This window comes from Antennarius striatus, chromosome 13, assembly GCF_040054535.1.
Source record: "Antennarius striatus isolate MH-2024 chromosome 13, ASM4005453v1, whole genome shotgun sequence".
Taxonomy (NCBI): domain Eukaryota; kingdom Metazoa; phylum Chordata; class Actinopteri; order Lophiiformes; family Antennariidae; genus Antennarius; species Antennarius striatus.
In genome coordinates this window covers 10,279,651-10,301,970 of record NC_090788.1, presented here as the reverse complement: position 1 = coordinate 10,301,970, position 22,320 = coordinate 10,279,651, and the positions used below count along the sequence as shown (strand labels likewise).

At 39.4% G+C, this 22,320-nt stretch overlaps 3 protein-coding genes across 5 annotated transcripts; 1 reads left to right on the top strand and 2 right to left on the bottom strand.

Annotated features, from left to right (window-relative positions):
- Positions 1–2,593: 2,593 nt before the first annotated feature.
- Positions 2,594–5,409, top strand: zgc:153704 (Lipocalin-like). Of its 2 annotated transcripts, XR_011037801.1 has the most exons (7): positions 2,594–2,740; positions 3,439–3,578; positions 3,652–3,731; positions 3,809–3,922; positions 3,992–4,093; positions 4,171–4,335; positions 5,212–5,409. XR_011037801.1 is itself a non-coding variant. In XM_068330712.1 (6 exons), the coding sequence occupies exons 1-6, from the start codon at positions 2,648–2,650 to the stop codon at positions 4,188–4,190; spliced, it is 549 nt and encodes a 182-aa protein (XP_068186813.1). In that variant the 5' UTR covers positions 2,594–2,647; the 3' UTR covers positions 4,191–4,384. The 2 variants fall into 2 exon arrangements, 1 of the variants encoding a protein (XP_068186813.1); XM_068330712.1 differs by lacking the exon at positions 5,212–5,409 and having other exon boundaries at positions 4,171–4,384.
- Positions 5,410–6,231: 822 nt separating this feature from the next.
- Positions 6,232–15,849, bottom strand: LOC137605857 (zinc finger Y-chromosomal protein 1). 2 transcript variants are annotated; one of them, XM_068330710.1, is made up of 8 exons: positions 15,596–15,849; positions 13,773–13,869; positions 13,199–13,513; positions 11,595–11,744; positions 9,920–10,048; positions 9,698–9,832; positions 9,383–9,526; positions 6,232–8,963 (listed from the first exon to the last, which is right to left on the bottom strand). In XM_068330710.1, exons 2-8 carry the CDS (start codon positions 13,837–13,839, stop codon positions 7,663–7,665), a joined length of 2,241 nt encoding a protein of 746 aa, XP_068186811.1. In that variant the 5' UTR covers positions 13,840–13,869; positions 15,596–15,849; the 3' UTR covers positions 6,232–7,662. The 2 variants fall into 2 exon arrangements, with proteins under 2 accessions (XP_068186811.1, XP_068186812.1); XM_068330711.1 differs by lacking the exon at positions 9,698–9,832 and having other exon boundaries at positions 6,233–8,963.
- An 836-nt stretch (positions 15,850–16,685) lies between these two features.
- On the bottom strand, positions 16,686–18,101 carry LOC137606348 (diamine acetyltransferase 1-like). Its single transcript, XM_068331579.1, has 6 exons — positions 17,902–18,101; positions 17,753–17,804; positions 17,543–17,623; positions 17,342–17,443; positions 17,175–17,215; positions 16,686–17,063 (listed from the first exon to the last, which is right to left on the bottom strand). The coding sequence occupies exons 1-6, from the start codon at positions 17,965–17,967 to the stop codon at positions 16,884–16,886; spliced, it is 522 nt and encodes a 173-aa protein (XP_068187680.1). The 5' UTR covers positions 17,968–18,101; the 3' UTR covers positions 16,686–16,883.
- Between the last annotated feature and the right edge of the window lie 4,219 nt (positions 18,102–22,320).

Sequence of the window (22,320 nt, the reverse complement as noted above, 5' to 3'; positions counted from 1 at the left end):
GTTTGGTAGAACTAGTATCTCATCAGAATCCAGATAACACGTATTTGGCTTTGGCCTGGTTTCATGAATTACAAAGTATTTCTAACTCATTTGTTGATCATTTGTGATAATTAGTGAAGATCAACCCTTTTTTTGTACGACTCCTTCTTAATGGTGTTCAAATTTCACAGTTTGGGATGAATTAATACCTGATCTTATTTTGTATTTCTAATCATTTTTTCTCTTGCTTGTGTGTGAGTGTGTGTGTGTGTGTGCGTGTTCGTGTGCGTGTGCGTGTGCATGTGCGTGTGCATGTGGGTGTGGGTGTGTTTGCTTGCTGTGATGTTCCTTGACACTATGGATTTATATGATGGAGACAGTGACTGCCTCAAGCCATTAGCTGCTAACAAAATATGCAACCTTCTACTCTGATGATTTACAAGCTTCCTTATTGGCTGAAGATATTACTCCAAACATGTTTAGCTATTTTATAATTTTTTCGCATAATCAATAGACAATGCATAATTTTCAATAATGTGCCAAAGTCACATTTAAGATTAATGATGTGTTTAAAGGAGAAAACCTGATTGGTGAAACTTGATGTGAAAATTCTACAGGAGTGTGTACAAACTGAAGGATAGCGTCAGCAGCTTCACTAAAATTAAATCCAAAATGAAAAACTAAACAAATTTTAGCCTATAGGTCTCTTGCCGATCTACTCGTAGCTCCTCGACAACAATTTTAATTCAAAAATGTGTTTTCTATCAGCAAAGGACATGCCTGGTTAAAATGTCATGGTAGTTGGCCAGAGGACTTTTGAACAGTAGCATGTCTTTGCCTGCAATGCAACAGGCTTCAGTCTCCAACTTATCACGCAACACATAACTCATCACCGTGCCTGGATTCTTATCTGTGCAGCAAATAAAGGATTCTTCAGTAGTTCACAGGATCAACCTCATTTCCATCCTATGATAATACTGTGAGTTTTAGACCAGCCCTTACAATGAAAATACTGATTCCAAATTTGTCTACAGTATTGAAAAAATATTAATATAAAATATACTGGAAGTACAGTACAGAAAATGCAAAATAGCCCATTTTAGAGTAATGAACATTTTAATCTGAGACTGAATATTGTACTTCAATTGATGGACATATAGTTTTCTTGTTGGAAACTGTAAAGATGGTGTTAATTCTGATACATTATGTAATGGGTTATAGGTGAATGTACAATAAAAGCTTTTATTTATTGATCATAGTTTGAATCAGTAATCTGAGTCTACAAAGACATTAAGAACAGTACAGTACACTAATGTTGTACTTAATGAAGAGGAAGTACACTTTAATGATCCCCGTAGGGAAATTATGTTTTCACTCGTGGTTAGTGTATTAGTTAACATGTATATATATATATATATATGTTTTTGTACAGGCCCCTGAAACAACCAAGCACACACAAGGGGCCTGTAGGCATGCAGTAAACACAGGGAGACCGAGTAACACACAGCCCCATCTTTGGAGCGCCTCGAATGAGCAGCTTGTGGAGGTGACGGGCATCTCAGCAGTGCTCTGGAGGTGAGCTGGCACCTCCCACTGCCAGCCCACACTCCAAGAGTGAATGGTCAGGAGCGGGACTCGAACCGCCTATCTTGAATTATTGGACGACGCACTCTACCGACTGAGCTACTGCCGCTGCTTATTTGTTACTGCCATCCATTTATTTAGATTTCCTGTTGTTTCATAGTCTTATGTCAATGTTACAATTCCACCTTTTTTTTCCTGGAGCATGGCAAATTAAAAAATTGTTAGGTTCACAGTTAAACAAAGAGATTGAAGAGATTTTTTCACTCACTTAATACTTTGGATTGGCTTTTTCTTATCTCACTATCCTTTTACTATAGAAATCCAAAGGCATTCAGATACTTTCTACACACCTACAATGTAGTCTGTCATTTTTCAGACAGACGACGAGGGGTCATTATTTGTAGATCTTTAACCCATGAAAAAGAGACTAGTTTCCCACAGAAGCATTTCAATTCACCGAACGTTGATGCATGCATTAGCAATCCAATCAGCAGCAACCTTTTTTTTGTTGCTGTGTTTTGCTATTGCAACTGCTGATGGATGAATTTCATTGTGTGGCCTCTGTGATAGAAAGCCCTGGCAGGCAGCCTTTGTTTGGTTTACCACTCTTGGTAACTTTGTTTTTTTACAGCTTAAACTCCTGAACTGGATGCTGAAGTGTGAACCTACACTATCAAACATGTTGCTCGCCAACTCTTGCTACTTATGTATGGTTTGTTAGTCAGGTTGTTGTTGTTTCTTGGCATTTTCTCCCTGCTTCCTGTCCCCTGTCAAGCATTCAACTGTGCCTGGCAGGACTAAAAGCTCCTCTTGTTGTTGTGAAACTTTATTTCTCTGAAGCTTCACAGGTTGGAAACCATCCCAGCTCCAGTGTGTGTGTGTGTGTGTGTGTGTGTGTGTGTGTGTGTGTGTGTGTGTGTGTGTGTGTGTGTGTGCGTGTGTGTGTTGGCTAGGAGGGAGGGGAATAGGTAATCTCCCTCTCCACTATATAAAGGGTTGGTCAGGCAGAAGCAGGCAGTCGACTGCCAGACCTTCATCTGAACGTTTCTCCATCTTTGTTTCTACAACAGATCAGTCAGGAGCTATGACTTTCCTGCCGATGGTTCTGGGAGCTTTGTTCTGCTCTTTGGGGTTTTCTTCTGATTTCCATCCCCAGACAGACTTCAATTTAGAGGCGGTAAGACACACAACAGAGAGAACTACCGTCAGTTGCTATTTGTTGTAAATACTGAGTTTAGTTTGCGGTTGCATCTACAAAAACTTGGCTTATGGTGTTTTATGATGTTTGATGAGACACATCATTAAATCAGAAATACAAGTATTGTAGAGTGATATGTTTTAATCCCTACACATTTCAGAAAATAATTTTAACAGTCGTGCTCCTGAATTAGATTTCTATTTGCCATATCTTTGGAAGAACTATCAAGTAGTCAGGGGGAAAATTTTAACATTTTTTGAGCATCAGTGGACAATTGGAAGTAAGAATACCTGGAGGAACACATTTGAAACTAGTAGTCGCTAGTTTAGATACTTCCTCCAAGGTCCAGCAGTCTCTTTTATTTCAGTTGAGGTCAAAGCACTGTAAATATAATTTAAAGTTGACAGATTTTTAACAGCGACTATTTAAATATAGTAGATCTATATTTATTTAGATTTTTTTAGACCTTGATACCCAATAAATTAGTAGGAATTTTCTTGTAAACACCTATACATTTTTTCCTAAGTAATTTAGGAAAATAGAAAAAGACTTTCTTTCTTTATATTAAAGGCAATCTTGATCTGCACGTAAGCTATCTTCTAGCCTAAGACCCATCCACCCACTGAGGATATGCATCGTGCTTTTGTTTTACTTCTGCTGTTTACTTGTTTCTGAAGATGGCAGGGAAGTGGTACCTGATTGGATTTGCCAGTAATGCCCACTGGTTTGTGTCCCGCAAAACCAATATGAAGATGGGAACGACCATGTTGACCCCAACTGCAGATGGGGATCTGGACCTGGCCTACAGCAGCCTAAGGTGAGAGAGACAGCAGACAGCTGATGTTTAAAACCAGTGGTGATGCTGACATTTTTCAATGGATCCCTTGCAGCTCTGATGGCTCCTGTTGGAGACTAAACAACCTGGCTAAGAGGACTGATGTGGCTGGAAAGTTCTCCTACACGAGTCAGCGTGAGTGCACGCTCATTCACAAACCACTTGTTTGCTCTGCTGTCACATGACCTGTTCTGCCTTCCTCCGTCCATAAGGCTTGGGGAATGAGAACAATATGGTGGTGGTCGATGTGAAGTACGATGAGTATGCCCTGGTTCACATCGTTACGGCTAATGGAGATGACCCCACAATTGTCAACAAACTCTACGGTGAGTTCATCATCAACCATCATCATCAGAACAGCCATAGTACAGCAGACTAATGTCGTGTTTTTTCAGGCCGCAGCACTGACCTCAGCCCCGATGTGCTGGAGAAGTTCAGGCAGTTCTCCTTGAGGGCTGGCATCCTGCCTGAAAACATTGCTTTTCTTCCCAAAAATGGTAAGTTTTATATCAGTGGTGACTATTTTATGTGAGTTAAGGATGCGCTCTAACCTCATTGTTTTTCTCCTCACCAGCGGAGTGTCCCATTGCCTGAAATTCCAGTCATCATGTTAGTGATGCTGTCTGAAGATCTTATCGTCGGTTGCAAATGTTGACACAATAAGAAGTGAAAAAAGGATGTATTTACTCTGCTCTGTCAGGCTAGCTACTAGCAAAACTGCAATTATCTATTTGTAGTGGTGAGTGAACAAAGCCAATAAATATCCACTTTGAAAGTTTTGAAACAAAGTTCTACTTCTAATTATCTAATTGGATCTCATAATTTTCTACACACATTACATTTTAAAATTCACAAAAATGTCCCTCACAGCTGAATTTGAAGTTTTCACATTTAATTGTTGGACTCAATGCGTCCTACTCCAGTAACGGGCTTCTGATGTCAACATCTACAGACCCTTTCCAAAAAATTAGAATGTCATGGAAAAGTTGTATAATTTCCATAATTCCATTCAGAAAGTTAAACTTTCATATATTATAGATTCATGGCCCACAATTTAAACAATTTCAGGTATTTATTTGTTTATTTTTACATAATTTTGGCTTACAGCTCATAAAACCCATGAAAACAGGATTTCAAAAAATTAGAATACTGTGAAGAAATCATCAGGGGATGAATGTTTTAGACTGAGTGTCACACACTAGTCATCTACAAAACTCAAAGCACATGCACTAGTTTCCCAAGGTGTTACTTAATTGCTTTGGTTTGGTTCAATTGTCTCAGTGCGGTTCAATATGGGGAAGACTGCAGACATGACAGCTGCCCAGAAGACCATCATTGATACCCTCCATAGGATGGGTAAACCTCAAAAGTTCATTGCTAAGGAGGCTGACTGTTCACAGAGTGTTATATCCAAGCATATCAATGGAAAGTCTAGTGGAAGGGAAATATGGGGCAGGAGAAGATGCTCTAGCAAAAGAGATGACTGTGGGCGTCAGCGGATTCTCAGAGAAAATTCAATAATCTGGCAGAGATCCAGAAAGAGTGGACTGAGGCAGGAGTCACTTCTTCAAAAACTACCACGTTCAGATGTAAACTCTGCTTTCTTAAATCCAAGGTCACCGCAACAGTCTACCAGAATACTTTGGAGGACTTCATGATTCCTTCTGCTGAGGATCTGTATGGAGATGTAGATTTCATCTTCCAGCAGGACCTGGCCCCTGCCCATACTGCCAGAAGCACCAAAACCTGGTTTGATGCTCATGCCATCGCAGTGCTTGACTGGCCAGCCAACTCACCGGACCTAAACCCCATTGAAAATCTATGGGGTATTCTCAAGAGGAAAATGAGGGGCACCAAACCCAACAACAAAGAAGAACTGGTGGCAAGCATCAAAGAAATCTGGCCTTCCATAACTCCTATGCAATGCCACAGGCTGATTGGCTCAATGCCATGTCGCATCAAGGCAGTGATTAAGGCAAAGGGATTCCCTAAAAAGTATTGATGATTGATATATTGTTTTAAAAGTACCATATTTTGATTTCTTACTTTCTTTTCTACAAAAACTGAGAAATGGTGATTTCTTCACAGTATAATTTTTTGAAATTCTGTTTTCGTGGGTTTTATGAGCTGGAAGCCAAAATTATGTAAAGTACCTGAAATTATTTAAATTGTGGGCCATAAATCTCTATGAAAGTTTAACTTTCTGAATGGAATTATGGAAATTAAACAACTTTTCCACGACATTCAAATTTTTTGGAAAGGGTCTGTATATGTGGCACAGTGGTCCGGGATTAGAAGGCACTGGTACTATGTTCCAAGTGGATTTTTAGACCTGCTGTAATTCATGAAAAAGTTTCATAAAAGACAGCACATTTCTGCTGACCATCCACCTTACCTTTAAATGATAATGTCCCAATAAATGCATGCATATGAATGGAAATAAGACAGACTTCAAATTATATAACAGCTTTCAAATTGTATTTTTGGGAAGCAAATGAGTCAATACCTTTGACACACTCTGCAACTGCAAATATGGACCCTTTTGCAAAAGGTAACAATAAGCAACAGACATTCACCTGCAGAAGAAGTGTAAATACTAGAACAAATAAAAGCAACACAGGTAAAATACTTTGTTTTTATTAGGTTTTTTAACAAATACATTGAGGTACATCCATAACAGCACAGTTCTGATTTCCTTTTTATCAAGTGTTTACATCTACACGCTTTGTACAGATTGTATACAAAACAATAATTTACGTCCCATAGAAGTCTAGTTACACTTAACTATACAACTTATAATGAAATAAATATAAAAACAGAAGTAATCACTGGTGATAACAAAAAAGTGTAAAAAGCCCAAGTACAAGTACACCACCAGAACCTGTTTTCTGGAGTAGCATCTAAAGAGACAGTTTCCCTTTCTACTGGTAAAAGAACATCAGTGTGTGGGAGAATGGATTCACCACAGCAGCTCCAGATGACCTGTGTGATCCCCATGTCGACCAAACAGTCTGGTTAGGATAGTGATGCTTAACTCAGCCTATCGGAGTCACACTGATACTAAGAGATCAGGTTTTTCTAAGATTTAATGAGCATTGTGTCAATATATTTAACAAACAAGTTTGTTTTTTGGAAAACAAGCGATCTATTCAAATAAATCAGTGATTTTGGAAACATTTTCCTCTTCACAAATTTTTTTCTTTTTTCAAATATGGCATGTCACCCCTTCAGCAACATACTAACCTTAAAAGCAGTTGGCTAGGATTTCATCTCTGCTGCTTTATGTGCTAGTTTGGAACAACTTACAGCACACATGCTTATCTGGTTCTTAAATAATGGACAGGTGTATGCCAGTCTAGCTATGGGGTAATGATGTTATGGAGATATAGCTGCTTATGAACCTCAATTCACCATCTCGTGAGAAAGACCTCTTTTCTTTACAAAGCCAGCCTTGTGTTTTGTGTTAACACAACAAAAGTTCACTATTTTACAGAGTGGTGAGGTCAGAGGACCAGATGCTTTTGTCCGTCACTCTCTGTCACACACACACACACACACACACACACACACACACACACACGTTTTTTGCCAAGTTTGCAAGTGCTACTGGGGACAGGCTGTTCATTCAAACAGTTAAGTACATTTCAACAAAATGATGCAAGCTTTCTGGAAATGACACTTGAGTTTTAAGATACATAATTGTGGCCGTTGAGAGAACAGATTGCTGCCTGCAAAAGTAAAAATGTTTATCTACAAAGAGACATCTGCACTATCTGTCATGCACAGTCACCAGGAAGGGACATGCAGTTTAAAGTGCAAGTCTACGGAGAGGTTCTGCTGCTAGCTCTGACAAAGGCATTAACGTTATGTACATGTGTATACATTTCTGAAGAAACATGTGACTGAGGATAAAAAAAAACACCAAAACAGAACAGACCGAGTGCAGCACACACAGTTAGGATGATTTCAGTGTTAACGGTGCTGTGCTGAGACAGCAGTGACTGGGAAGTGACGGCTGCTTTAGAATTGTCCTTTCTTTGTGGCACAGTACTTGTCTCTGTCAGAGTCACTCTGCCTGCACCACGTCCTTGTGGTGGCGCATGATATGCTGGTTCTTCTCCGATGGTCGCCTGAAGCCTTTCGAACATATCTCACAGCGATGCGGGTAGTCTTTTGTGTGAATGGAAATCACGTGCCGCTTGAAACCCGAAGCGTCTCCGGTGCTATAGTCACAGTACTGGCACTGGTAAATTCTCCTCTCTTTTTGTCCTTTGCCAATCACTACAGTCACACTACTCGCTAAGCTGGCTGCGCTGACTCTGCCGGGTGGGCCGGTGCCGCCAGACCCACTGGGTGCTGACTTTTTAGGCGTGGCAACGGGAGTGTGTGTTTCTATCCTCTTGGCCTCACTCTTCTCAGGAGAGGCCTGTTGCTCTTTTGTGTGGACAGACAAGATATGACGACTGAGGACAAAAGGGTCTGCAATTTTGTAGTTGCAGTGTCTGCACTGATGAAGTTTCTTGGTACGGTGGGATACAGAGTGCTTCTTGAGTTCAGACGGTCGGTGGAAGCCTTTTCCACAGATGGCACATTTGTGTGGGTAGTCCTTCGTGTGAACAGATATGATATGACGTTTCAAGTCACTGGAGTTGGAACTTTTGTGATCACAGTGGGCACAATGGTGGGTCTTATTCTCCTCATGAGATAGTCCATGCTGCATTAACTCCTCTTCTTCTGCGAACGTCTGGAAACATCGCTCACACTTGTAGGGCATCTCTTTACTATGCTTCGTCTTGATGTGTGTCTTGAGATTAGAGGAATCGGCCGACTTGTAGTCGCAGTAGAGGCAGGAGTAAGGCTTCTCCCCCGTGTGTGTGCGCATATGTTTCTTCAACTCTGACGGGTGTCGAAAACCCTTTCCACATTCCACACAGATGTGAGGGAAGCTTTTGCTGTGAACAGCCAACAGGTGGCGATTGAGCAGCCCCTGCTCAGCAGTTTCATAGTCACAGAACTTGCATTTATGCATCTTGGTGGGCGGTGGAGGCAGCTGATTCTTGGGCTCTCGATGGTGGTGCTGCAGTCTGTGAGAGAACAGCGCCGCCTGCTGGTGGAACTCCTTGCCACACATTTCACACTCGAAAGGGGCCTTGCTGCTCAGAGCGTGCACCTCCATGTGGTTGTGGAGGCTGACTTTCTTGTTGGTAGTGAAGTCACAGTCTGTGCATTGGTACTTCTTCCTCGTCAGGACGTCCTGGTGATGATTTTTGGTGTGACGTTTCAGGAAACCTCGTGATTTGAACTTTTTGCCACAAAGCATGCAGGGGTAAACCGTCAAGGGCTGACCATAAGGACCGATGATTATGGCTGGAAAGAATAATGACAAGAGAGAAAAAATAAATAAGTAGGAGCATTTACAGTAATGACACAGTAGCAACTACATCTGGAATAATTTCTTAAAAGGTCAGCTTAGCATGCACAACTGCACTTTCTCCTGTTACTGGCCAAGCATTCTCCTTCCAGGAAGACAACCTGTCTGCATGTAACCTGTGTAGGAGTTGTAATCAAAGTTTAGTAAGTTTGTCTCAGATTGCAAAATAATATTTATATAAAAAGTTGGTGCATTGTGCCACAGTAACGAAGAATACACACCGTTCAAGCAATGTTAATCTGTTGTTTTCCTGCTTTCTTGAAAGCTGAGTTACTTTCATTGGCAGATTAAATCCAGTCTAAACTCCGGTCCATGAAGGTAAGTTCAATATCCAATGCCTCTACGTTGCTCGTACCTGTCTGTACCTGGCGAGGTTCCGACCGTCTCCTGCTTTTGTTGTGCTGCCTGCTGATTTCATCCACCCCATCGGATTCATCTATGTGCAGCAGTGCACTGGCCGCACCGTTCCGGTTTTCACAACTTTCGCTGTCCTCTGCACCTGTGAGACCAGAAAACATGGCCTTAATATAAAAATTAAAATTGACCCACAAGCAAACAAACAAAAAGCAAAAAAAAAAAACCTTCTTTAGATAAGGCTCTCAGAGATGTGGTGGATGCACAGGCTTCCAGTGTCGTTTTGAAAAGCAATTTAATAGACAGGGGTGCTGACCATACGCAGCTGCCCAGGCCACAGGCATGAAGTCCTTGCTTAGAGACACGCTGTCATACGAGCGGTCGTGAGTTACTGGCTCTTCACCTCCTACCACCACCTCCATATAAACCTCATCAGTCACCTTGGACCCACCTGTAGATGAGCCCAACATGTACAAACCAAAACTTGTGGCGTTTACTGTCATTCCAGTCGTCCCTATGTTCGATCCAAGTGGCTCACCATGTGTTCCTTGATTGTGATGTGAATCCCCGACCGACATGTAAACCAACTTCTCTCTGAGTGTTTGGCCTGAAGACTCGTTCAATGCCACGCTTTCTGTGTCTCCATCACTGATGTCGACCGATTCTCCTGCAGAATGAGATCATCTTTGAAATATCCGATGTTTTTTTTTTGTCTGTCATTGTTATTGTTCAATTGTTGGGAAAATGAACCCTCAAACCCTTTTTCAGAGATGTTAGAGGATTCATCAAATCACATACAAGACTCCACATACCGAAGGTGTTTTTACCCAAGGATAGAATGACGCATATGATATACAATGGAGCAAAGAAAGCATTAATTTAGCCAATGATTGTCGAAGTTCTCCTACTTAGAAAGATGAGGTCTGTAATTTTCATCATAGGTACAATTCAACTGTGAAAGACAAAATGGGAAATAATCCAGAAAATCACTATGCAGGATTTTTAAATAATTTGTACATTATGGTGGAAAATAAACATTTGTTGGCTCACGAATGAACAAGATTTCTGGTTTTCACAGACCTGCGATTTGCTTTCAGAAGCTTTTTTGTCCTCTACTCGCCATCTAAATTTGATATCTGTATGAAAGACACCTGCCAACAGCCTCAAACAGTCAGACTCCAAACTCAAACATTGCCAAGACAAAACATCTGTTGAAGGACACCAGGAAGAAAACTGTAGGCCTGCACCAAGCTGGAAGGGTGAATCTACAACAGGCAAGCAGGCTGGTGTGAATAAATCAACTGTGGGAGAAATTGTAAGAAAACGGAAGACATACAAGAACCCTCTCCCTCAATCTGCGGTCCCATGCAAAATCTCATCCCGTGGGGTCAAAACGATCATGGGAACAGTGGAGGAATGTGCCAAAATACCAGCTACAGTGTGTGCAAACCTGGTGAAGACTTACAGGAAACATTTGGCCTGTCATTGCCAACAAAGTTTATGTTACAAAGTATTGAGTTGAACTTTTGTTATTGACCAAATAATTATTTGCTACCATAATAATTACATGAAATGACTAAATTCTGTAATTCACTTGCACCACCTACAGACATCAATTACATTTTTAAACAAGGAGAGCTGTGGGGATGGTTTGGCGGAGCTTGTCAGTAAAAATCAAGCATCTAATCATGGAATGTAGCGTAATGACGACTGGTCCAGCTATGGAACAGAGGATGGCGAATCAGAGAAAGACGGGGAAGTTGCAGCAGCTTACAATGCAACAAAATTGCCCTATGTCAGAGCTCACCCAGGAGTGGACGGTGTCACACTGAGCAAAATATCTTGCGATCGGTCAAGAACAGAAAGAAACACCAATAAATATCTGGAGCTTCAGAGAAATTCTGCCCAAGGAGATCAATTACTACAAAGCACTGGCTGCAGATAAGTTAACATTCCTGCAATGTGATTTTCTGGATTTTTTTTGGCATTTTGTCTTTCATAGTTGAAGTGTACCTATTACGAAAATTACCGACCTCATCTTTCTAAGTAGGAGAACTTGCACAATCAGTGGCTGACTAAATACTTTTCTGCCCCACTATAATTAAGTATTATTCTTTCCCTGTAATGCGATGCCAAAATAAAAGACCTGAATACCTTTCCAAGCACAATTAATTAAGCAACCTGTGACCCGTAAAAGCCTAACTGTTACTCACCCATGTCGTCTTCCCCCGAATCAGCCTTGAAGATGTACACCTTTATCACCTCTTGCCCATCTTCATCCTTCTCCACTTCCTGGTCCTCCACAGCTCCCTCCACTGTCACCTCTGTCCCATCCTCAGACACCATTTTTCCAGCTTCATCCACTGGCAGGTAGACACACAAATTATGTTCCATTAAAGAAAAGACATGTATGTAATTGAGGAAGCATTTATTTTATTCTACCATTTCAAGATGTTTATTAATTCTATACAGATGATTTGCTTGTGTTTTTTTGTATTTTGTTTGTGTTTTTTTGCTTGTGCTTGTGTTTTTGCTTCTCTGAATCAATTTTAAGATAGGGTGCCGTTAATTATCTGTAAATAAATGGTTTAAGAGTAGTGCCAGGGAAAAAATACCAAAGCTAATCCAATCTGAGTTTAACAAATTAACTCCAACACCCATTAGTAATTTATGTATATAAAAACACTTTATTCAGGCCAATAAAAAAATCTTAAAACATTACTGCCCATCCAAAAGCCAGATTAAGTTATAACACCAGGCGGTAATGGAATTCTACTTCATATCTATCTTCAAATGATTTACCATGTACCACTGTTACTACTGCTGTTATTTGACAGGGTAAATATAGAATGGTGCAGTCAGCACTGCAGAACTGCGGCAGAACTGAATAAACCTCTTTGATCAGAGGTAAAACATCTTCGAGTCCAATTGATTCTTTTCTGCTTTGCTTGATTTGCTGATATTATTGCATAATAAAAGGAATCTGGTACCTCATGAGAATGATACAGGTATGTACCAGAGATACTTAAAAAACTTGTCACTACTAAAAATCATTACACACAGTACGAGTAACATGTGTTATATAATACTCAAGAATACTTCATACCAGAAATAAAAAAGCAGTTTATAAATGAGAAGTAAAAGTTCACCAAATCCTAATCTAATCTACACTGTAAAGATATCATTCAAAAACCAATGCTAAATACACATGAATACCTTCTGTCACTTCAGCAATATTCTTAATCCTACTTTTGGAAAAAAAGAGCTGATAAACACTTGAAGTTCATTTAGATAAAGCCATGTACACAACATGTGTCTTTGTTTTCCTGGATCTCAAATTGGATTTCCAGCCTGGCTCCAAACAAATCAGAGCCTGGCCTCCTGTAGTCAACAGAGGGATGAAAACACACTACTCTGCAGCAACCAACGATAAGGAAGGAATAACATCAGCACTATAGCAGTAGTTTAGTTTCAACACTAACTTTAGTACAAGCAAATAACTTGATGAAACACAAAAACACAAATTAACTGGATGATTTAAGTGTAACTTTAGATGGGTGTATTCTGAACAGTGAATTGAAAGACAGACTGCTCATTGACATACAAGAAGACAGTATAACCACATCTGCACCGTTTAACATTCTGAATGAATGTGTCCCAAAACTGAAATTGAGCCTATTTTTGAAATGTTTTGCTAAACTTTGTATTCAGATTTTGATGGTCCTGACACAGATAAAGTGAAATAATGTCAGTGGTAATCATCAGCTGTTCAGAGGAACAACAGCAAACTTCAATGCAGTCAAAACTGTTCACTTACATGATATCATCAGATAATCCCCACAGCCGTCCTGCTCATCCTCTTGCTGTTCGGGGTCCAACCCATCTTCTGGGATGTCTCCCATGGCAACACCTTCCTCCTCGCCCTCCAGAGCCATCACACAGGTTTCTACAGCGACGTCTTCATCTTCATCGCAGTGCACATACTCAGAAACCACATCCTCAACAGCGTCCTGTATGACCAGCTCATCTGGGGCAAACCTGTGCACCGCCATGCCTTCCCCCTCACCTTCTGACACCAACACAGTCTCTTGAAGCTCCACAACAAACTCCTGCCCGCTGGCACCACCCTCATCTAGAAGAAGCAAGGTGACTCAGTTAAGCAGAGAGAAGTCAAGAGCAATGATTTATTGTATATTTTTAATTGCAAATTAAACATTAGCACAGTACAAGTTTCTTATTGACATGTATATGATATGCTATTGAACTAAACAGACATAACATCTGATTTAAGGGAAATGAAACAGTTCCACTTTGTTAAATATGCCATCATTATCAGTCATTTCATACTTTATTAATACAAAAACCACTTCAATATATTTAAGTCTTATTACCGGATCCGTGTAATATTATTTTAGGCTCTTCAGAATGTATTGCAAGCCTGGTAACATCCTCATCCATTGTCTTCGCACTGCATTTGTTACTTGAAAGCTGAAAACAAATCAAATAAAACAATTCAGCAATCTCACGGGTGATAGATCAGTTTTTGTTTATCATGCAGTAACTTATCAACATAATTAAAAGTTAGAGTTAAATCAGGCTGATATTCTTTGATGTATTAAAAGAAACATGTTACGTGTGCTGTTAAATGTGTGTTAATAAAGTGATTCCGATTGATAAAGGTCACACTCTTCAGGTCGCACAAATGCAGCAGCTCACTCAAACCAACATGCTCTATGTTTACTGTAAATACTGAATGAATCAGATACTTTATTAATCCCAGAGGAAATTGTATGAATTGAATCAATTAAGAGGCTTCATAATGAATATATTGTTCACATTTAACATCTACAGTCAATAGGGTCAGGAAGGAGTGATCAGGAAGTGCAAAACATATAGGAAACTATCAAAAAAAAGATGTACTGTTTTATTACATTTCCCCTCCAGCACCCAGCACAAAAAGGCATATTTATGAATAATAATTAACAGCAAACTGCTATTTTGCTTTTTTATACTACATGTTAGGTTGAATTCCTCTGCCTCGGTGAATACGTTTGTATTCAGAGCTTTCTATTCACACATATATTAGAGAAATAAGGTGACTTGATACGAACAATATCACCTTATTAGCCACCGGAATGCCTGTTGTGTGAATCTATTAAAATTCCTATTATATTTATTGCAGTATTTGCGTCCATCTGCGAAAACTGACAGTTCATGTAACAACATTTAAGGTCAATTGGCACAAGCTTGGTCGTTTGTCTGTCATCTATACTATAGATGACAGACAATGTGCGATAAGATTCTCCCCGACACACACACACACACACACACACACACGCGCGCGCGCATCACAGATGTAAACAGTGATGTGAACGGTGCAGTCGGGGTGCCATTAAAAACACCCTGGATGTACCATCCCCCACACTCCCAGTAGAAACAGATGACAACTGAGCGGAGATGTGTTCAACAGACAGCATCAATCTGCTGCTAACCGCAGCAAAGGCGTTAAAACCCGCAGGGCTGATCTGACCAACTGAAGACAAACGCCGCGTAAACCCTGATAAGATGGTGATAACAGTAGTGTCTCCAACTGACCACTGGAGTAGCATTAGCGCCGAAACAACGCTGCCAAAGCGCACATTTTACAAACAGCTGTTTGCAACAACATACATGCAAAATAATGCAATCACACAAGTAAAAAAAATACTTCACCTTTGGCATATACTGTAGTAAGGAAAAAGCTACAGGAGGCTAAACGCGCATTTTCTCTAATCAATTTTAGTCACACTAGCGGCCGCCATTTTGTTAGCTTGGTGTCTGGACAATGCTAATTTTAACGCTACAAAATACCCCACTTTCTTTGGAAAATACCGATTGTATCTCTATTGAAAGCAAAAAAGAGGCCTTATTCCAGATAGTTACTGATTATTATGAACAGTTACAGCTGGTGTTCGCCATTGCAATAAACGGGCACAAAACCCCGCTCCTTTCAGTGGGTAGGCTAGCTAGCTAACCGGATAGGCCGTGTTACCCATTAGGGCCTCTATAGAGGCCTGGGCCCGAGAAGAAAAGGCCCATCCCTCTGCGGCCTCTCGGTGTGAATAAAGAAATATATTCAGCTACAGCATGCATTCAAAAACAAAGACACACGAACAATCACAAGACAGTCAGAGTTCTTCAAATGCGCGCCCTGGAAACAAAATGCCCCGCATACCAGATTTATGCTGCAGGGATTGCTTCAGTCCGTTGCTTGGCTTCCCAGGCCGCCTGGTTCCCCCAGACTCGGGCTGGATTCAGTCGGGAATTTTGTGTTATTTGGGCGGGCCGGAGAAGAGCAGAGAAGGAGGGGTTAGGGGTTGATTCTGGAGCTCTGCAGACAGCAAAGCAGTACGTCTAAAGCCAGTTCTTGTCATGCTATAGCCCCCTGCTCCTCCAGCTCCGAGGCCGCCGTCAGCACGACACGTCACAGCCTGAGAGCAGCAGGAAAATGCGGAAGGGTTATGGTGGAAATCACACCGAGAGGCACCAAACAGGCCATAATCTGAGGACCAAAGCACACATGGGCTCTGGCAGAACAGTGTTAGTTCATATTCCAAGTGTGATGGAGCTGGAAATGAACTTCAGATCCTCATAATAACAGAACCATATGGCCCAGTTTATATAATTATACCTTTTTAATATATATATATAAATATATATATATATATATATATATATATATATATATATATATATATATATATATATATATATATATATATATATATATATATATATATATATATATATATATAAATATAATGTGTGTGTGCGTGCGTGTGACTGTGTATGTAGTGTTGGCTGTGATGTGGAAGATGACCTGATTAGGCTTCAGGAACATGGATAAGGGCCGATCACGCCAGGATGGAAAGAGGATTAAGTCTAATGTGAACAGTGTGTAAAATGTAACATTAACACCCTACAGATTAAGATTTCACATCACATCAAAATAACTCAGAAAATGTTCAGCAGAACCATTATGCTTCTTTATTAGTACTGTAAGGCTTTAAATTCAGTTACGGTGACTTCTAGATCTGAAAACTTTCTAAACTGATTCAAAGCTAATGGTGCATTAGAAGTGACATTGTATTATTACTTGGCATTAGTAACAGTGCAAATAAAAATTCATTCAGGGGTCCACCTTTTCTTTAGTTTATTAGTTATTGTCAAGTTAATAGAACAACATATATAAATACAGAATAGAAGCAGTCCCTCTGCAAATTATGACAGCTTTCTTATCAATGGTGTCACAACATTAAGAAACAAATTCGAAAAAAATACACATCTATCAATCAAATCTTTAAATTCTAGAAGTTTAGATTTACAGGTCTATAATAAATCAAAAATAACAATCAGAAAAATCCATAAACTCTAGATTTTTAATGAATATTTATTTAGTGCCAAATCAGTGACCAAACAAAACAGACTTTTTGTAAAGCCAGTAAATAAAAGTACAATTAAATTCACAGTAAACTTAATCTGGAAGTCATCTTCTCGAGTCCTTTCTTTTCGATTTCAAAGAGACGCCAGCCCTCCTCGGATGAGAGGTCAGCTGCTCCTCTCCGCTTGTAAAACTCAATGGACTTTGTGTTGTTTTCTGCTACTATGAAGTGCATGCCGCTACAGCGAGTCTTCAACGCAGTCTTAAAAAAGAATAAAAATTAAACATGAAACACAAGGCATATACGGTGTGGGATGAAGCTGTAATTGAGTGTAATCTGTCACAAAGAATAAGTGCACATAGGTAACTGTACCTCACTCAGAACCTTCAGGATTTCTGAACCAATGCCAAGACCTGATGAAAGATTAAGTATACGAAGTATAGTTAAAACTGCTGGTGCAGGACTGTCCATGTAAAAATTAATTCAAGATTATTGATTAACTTTGACAATCATTATTTACAGCTTGTAAAGAACCTCACCTCGGAACTCCTGCATGACATAAAAGTCTTCCAGGTAGAGAAGCTTTCCAGTCCAAGGGTCATACGTGAAGTAATACATAGCAAAGCCAACCACAGTGTGGTCTAGAGGAAAAGACCACAAGGGCACAGTTTATTTTAAGTAGGCCTGTTTTTGAGAGATACAATAACTAAAATAAAAAATGTTCATTGAGATACGCTTACTGTCTGAGCTCTGCTCCTTGGGGACTTCAGCAACCAGACAATGGTAGAATGGATGATCTCCAAAGCCGTCTTCAAGTAGATCTACAAAGGAGACATTGCTTTCATGAAAACTTAGAAAAACAGACAATATCTTGAATATCTGGGCAGATATGTCTTCAAATTGGCAATAGGCTTATTTCTGAGCACTATTGTTCAAAGTTCAGGACAAACCTTTCTCACTGAGCATAACCTTCTCCTCCATCTCTTCAAATTTCGCAAGTTCCTGAATGGAAAAAACAAAGGAAGGAGAGTGACAGCTGTCAAATGACTTCAATGGGCCACTGATAGTGAAAATATTATGTTCTAAACATTTGGCTCACCTTTATGAGTCGCAGGATATCTGATACGTCGTTGGGTTTAGCTTTCCGTAATATAAAACCTGCCATTTCCTCTTTTTACTCTTTTTGCCTTTACTTAGGAGTCCTCTGAATGTGAACAAAAGCAAAATGTGTTTCTTCATCCGCTCCTCAGGAGATCACCCCCCGGATATGAATTCAGAAAACTGCATAAAGGTTTTCAGCAAAAGTTTCACATGGAATGGTCCTACAGCTTCAGGGCTGGTGCTTTTATGGGAACCTGGAGGAGGTCAAAGATCATGCTTGTTCTTTCGCACTTGCCTTATCTTTAAGTTGATACCTTCCTGGAATTTGAATGTAATTTAAATGGTAAATATTAACCAGAGTGAAAAGTAACAGCTGCAAAAATCTATACTGAAAATCAAACATATTTTTCTTCTGTGGAAAAGTTATTTCTCATCTTCCAAGACTGGTTTATTTTAATGAATTGCATTGCTGGTGTCTGCATGGGTTCTCTCTACAAAACCCTACACCCTACAAAAGCATGCGCTTCAGGTTGTTTGGCCATTCTAAATTGCCCGTAGGAATTAGTGTGTGTGTGCATGGTTGTGTGTCTTGTGTCTTGTGTGTGGCTCCGCGGTGCACTAGCGTCGTGCCCGGAGTGTCCCCCGCCTCACGCCCTATGCCGCCGAGATAGGCTCCAGCTCCCCGTGGATATAGCGGTGGTACTCTGAAAATGACTGACTGACAAACAAAAACAAAATAACAATAACAAACAATAATAAATATACCAGAATGGTGTGAACACTATCCGAAAAGGAGTAGGAAGAAGTGTAAACTTATTAAACTCCTACCCCCTTATTCTCCAAAAAAAAAAAAAATACTCATTACAAAATACTAGCTGATAATATTAACAGAAGTAAATCAATCATTTAAACTGCATAGTCATAGAAAGATTAAAATAAAACAAACAAAGTAAGTAAAACAGAAGGAGAAAAAACAAACAAATAAAACAGTATAGTGATCAAATGAGGAAGATAATCATTAAAGACAAAGAGTAGACCTTCAACTAAAAATGTCTTAACTGTCAAGTGGGCTGCAACAAAAGGGCCTTCCTCTTTCAAATACCCCCTAAATATAATCTTTTTGTATGACCTCTTAAACTGGTTGATGTTTGGACTGAGTTGAACCTCCACACTCAGTCTGTTCCACAGTTTCACTCCATGTACAGAGATACACATGCTTTTCAGTGTTGTTTTAACTGGTCGTACTTTAAAGTTGAGCTCACTTCATAAGTTGTAATGCCCTTCTCTATCACTGAACATTTTTTGGATGTTAAGTGGCAATGAATTGTTTCTTGCTCCAAATATTATTATCGCAGTTTTATATTCAACAAGTTCCATAAACTTCATGGCAAATGATTTTAGAAACAGTCTGTTGGTGTGCTCCAGATAGCCTTCCTTGTTAACTATTCCAATAACTCTTTTTTGTAAAATGCACAATGGTTTCGAGTTGCTTTTATAGGTGTTACCCCAAATCTCTGCACAATAATTTAGATAGGGTAGTACAAGTGAACAATATAAGATGTATAGTGATTTATGGTCCAATATGGGCTTTGTTTTACCCAGAACTGCAATACTACGTGCAAGCTTTGTTCTTATGTGACTTATATGGGGTTTCCAGCAGACTTTGTGGTTCAGTAGTACGCCCAGAAATTTGTTTTCATAAACTCTTTCGATTTTAACATCATCTACCATGATTTGTACTTGTACATCTATTGTGCGGTTTTACCAAATAACATGATCTTGGTTTTACTCAGATTCAAAGACAATTTATTTACGTCAAACCAGTGTTTTAATTTACTCATTTCTGCAGTGGTGACCTCTAAAAGCTGCTGAAGGTTTTCCCCTGAACAAAAGCATTGTGTCATCGGCATATGAAATAAATTTCAACATATTTGACACATTACAAATATCATTGGCGGCACGGTGGCGCAGTGGTTAGCGCTGCCGCCTCACAACATGGCGGACCCGGGTTCGAGTCCCGCTCTGTGCTCTCTCCGGGTTCTCCGGCTTCCTCCCACCTCCAAAAGCATGCGCTTCAGGTTGATTGGCAGGTCCCAAATTGACTGTACGAGTGAATGTGTGTGAATGATTGTTTGTCTCTATGTGGCTCCGCGGTACACTGGCGTTGTGCCCGGAGTGTCTCCCGCCTCACACCATGAGATTGCCGGGATAGGCACAGGCTCCCCCGCGACCTGTGTTAGCGGATTAAGCGGGTTAGAAAATGACTGACAAATATCATTGATATACAGAATGAATAGTATCGGGCCTAACACTGACCCCTGTGGGACTCCACAGGTTGATTTGTAATCACCTATTTGTACAAATTCCTGTCTGTGTTGCATGCAACTCTTCAGCCAACTTAATGCCACCCCCCTTATACCATACCTATCTAGTTTTTTTAAACAATATGTCGTGATTTATGGTGTCAAAAGCCTTCTTTAGATCAATAAATATTCCCAGTGCATATTTCTGGCTATCAATACAGTCAGTGATCTCCTCTGTCAATTCCATTAGTGTCATCGCTGTTGACCTGTTTGACCTGAACCCGTACTGACTGTCAAAATGTTATTATTTTCAATGAAATTATCTAACCTTGCAATAAATAATTTTTCTAATATTTTAGAGAACTGACAGAGTAATGATATTGGCATATAATTAGGGAAATGATGTTTCTCTCCGGCTTTATAAACTGGGATAACTTTGACAACTTTCATTTTCTGTGGAAATGTACCAGTTTTCAGTTTTTTCAAACCGTAGATGTAGGTCAGTGGATCTATAATACAATCAATCACTTTCTTGATTATCGTCATGTCAATTCCATTCCAATCCATAGATGATTTATTCTTGCACTTATTGACAATATCAAGGATTTCTCTTTTTCCTACAGCCTTTAAATAGAAGAAGTTGAGATTTCTTGTGATGCTCCCTTCGGCATCCCTATCACTACAAGTAGCTTTTTTTTTTTTGCCTATATTCACAAAGAAATTGTTGAAGCCATTAACAACATCATTCATGTTATGTAAGGACCTATCATTATCAATACAATATTCAGGGTTTCCTATCATTTGAGCCATTTCTAATAATATTGTGTAGTATGTTCCATACACCTTTAATGTTGTTTTTACTATTCTCTAATAGTTTGGTATAATATTCCTTCTTACATTTCCTCATCATATTAGTGAATTTGTTTTTATATTTCTTGTATTTAAGTTCGCCATCGTCTGTTCTTTTTTTCAGAAATTGACATTTCAGAAATCATGGTATGTTGATGGTTTGGTTTTCCCTGTCATTGATTTGTTTAATTGGACAATTTTGTTGTATAACAACTTAAAAGTTTCAAGAAATTTTTCATAAACTTTGTCAATATCCTTTTCTTCATAGAGGTTATTCCAATTTTGAATCTGTAAATCATTTCTGAATGCATTAATGTTTTGTTCTGTTCTCATTCTCCTGTACTTAAATGTATGGGTTTTTTTTTAAATCTTTGACATAGTCACAGTCATGGATAACAAAAACGGGAAGATGGTCACTGATGTCATTCTTGAACAGCCCACACACTAACCTGTTCTCCATGTCATTTGTAAATATGTTATCTATTACCGTTGCACTTTTTACTGTTATTCTACTTGGTTTGGTGATCAGTGGATATAAACTCAAACTGTACATAGAGTTAATAAATTCTTCAGTCAGTCCATGTTTATTGGGGTTTAATAGGTCGATATTGTAGTCCCCACAGATATATATAACCTTCTGATTGTCAGTAGAAAACAACTCCTCCATGTTATCCTTGAATTTTTCAATGCTTCAAACTGGTGTTCTATACACACAACTACAAATGATATTTTTTTTGTCTTTCCAAACGAATCTCAACTGTGATACATTCCATCAGGTCAACAATAGATGTTGTCACATTTTTCATTACTTTGTATTTTAGGCTATTTTCAATGTATAGAGCCACACCTCCTCCTTTTCCCCCTTCTATTCATATAATTGAGCTCATATCCACTCAGCTCAAGGTCAAATCCATTCTCAGGACAGAGCCAAGTTTCAGACAATGCAATGATATTGAATGGCTTTTTAAAATTGACTTAAGTAATCTTCGATGCTGTTGTAATTGGCATACAGACTTCTACAATTAAAGTGAATTATTGATATTCCATGGTCTTGTTTAACATTCAGGTTATTGTATTGTTCATCTGTGTAGTAACAACATGTGTTGTTCAGGTGGTCAAAGAAGTTACTGTCCGGATCAATGTCTTGTTCAATTGCCTTCATGTTGAGTTAGGTGATTTTTTTAGTGCATACGCTACCATTGTCTATGGGTTATAGTTACCTTGGTGGGGTCCCTTGTATTTGTCCAGCTCACCCAGGTCTCCGA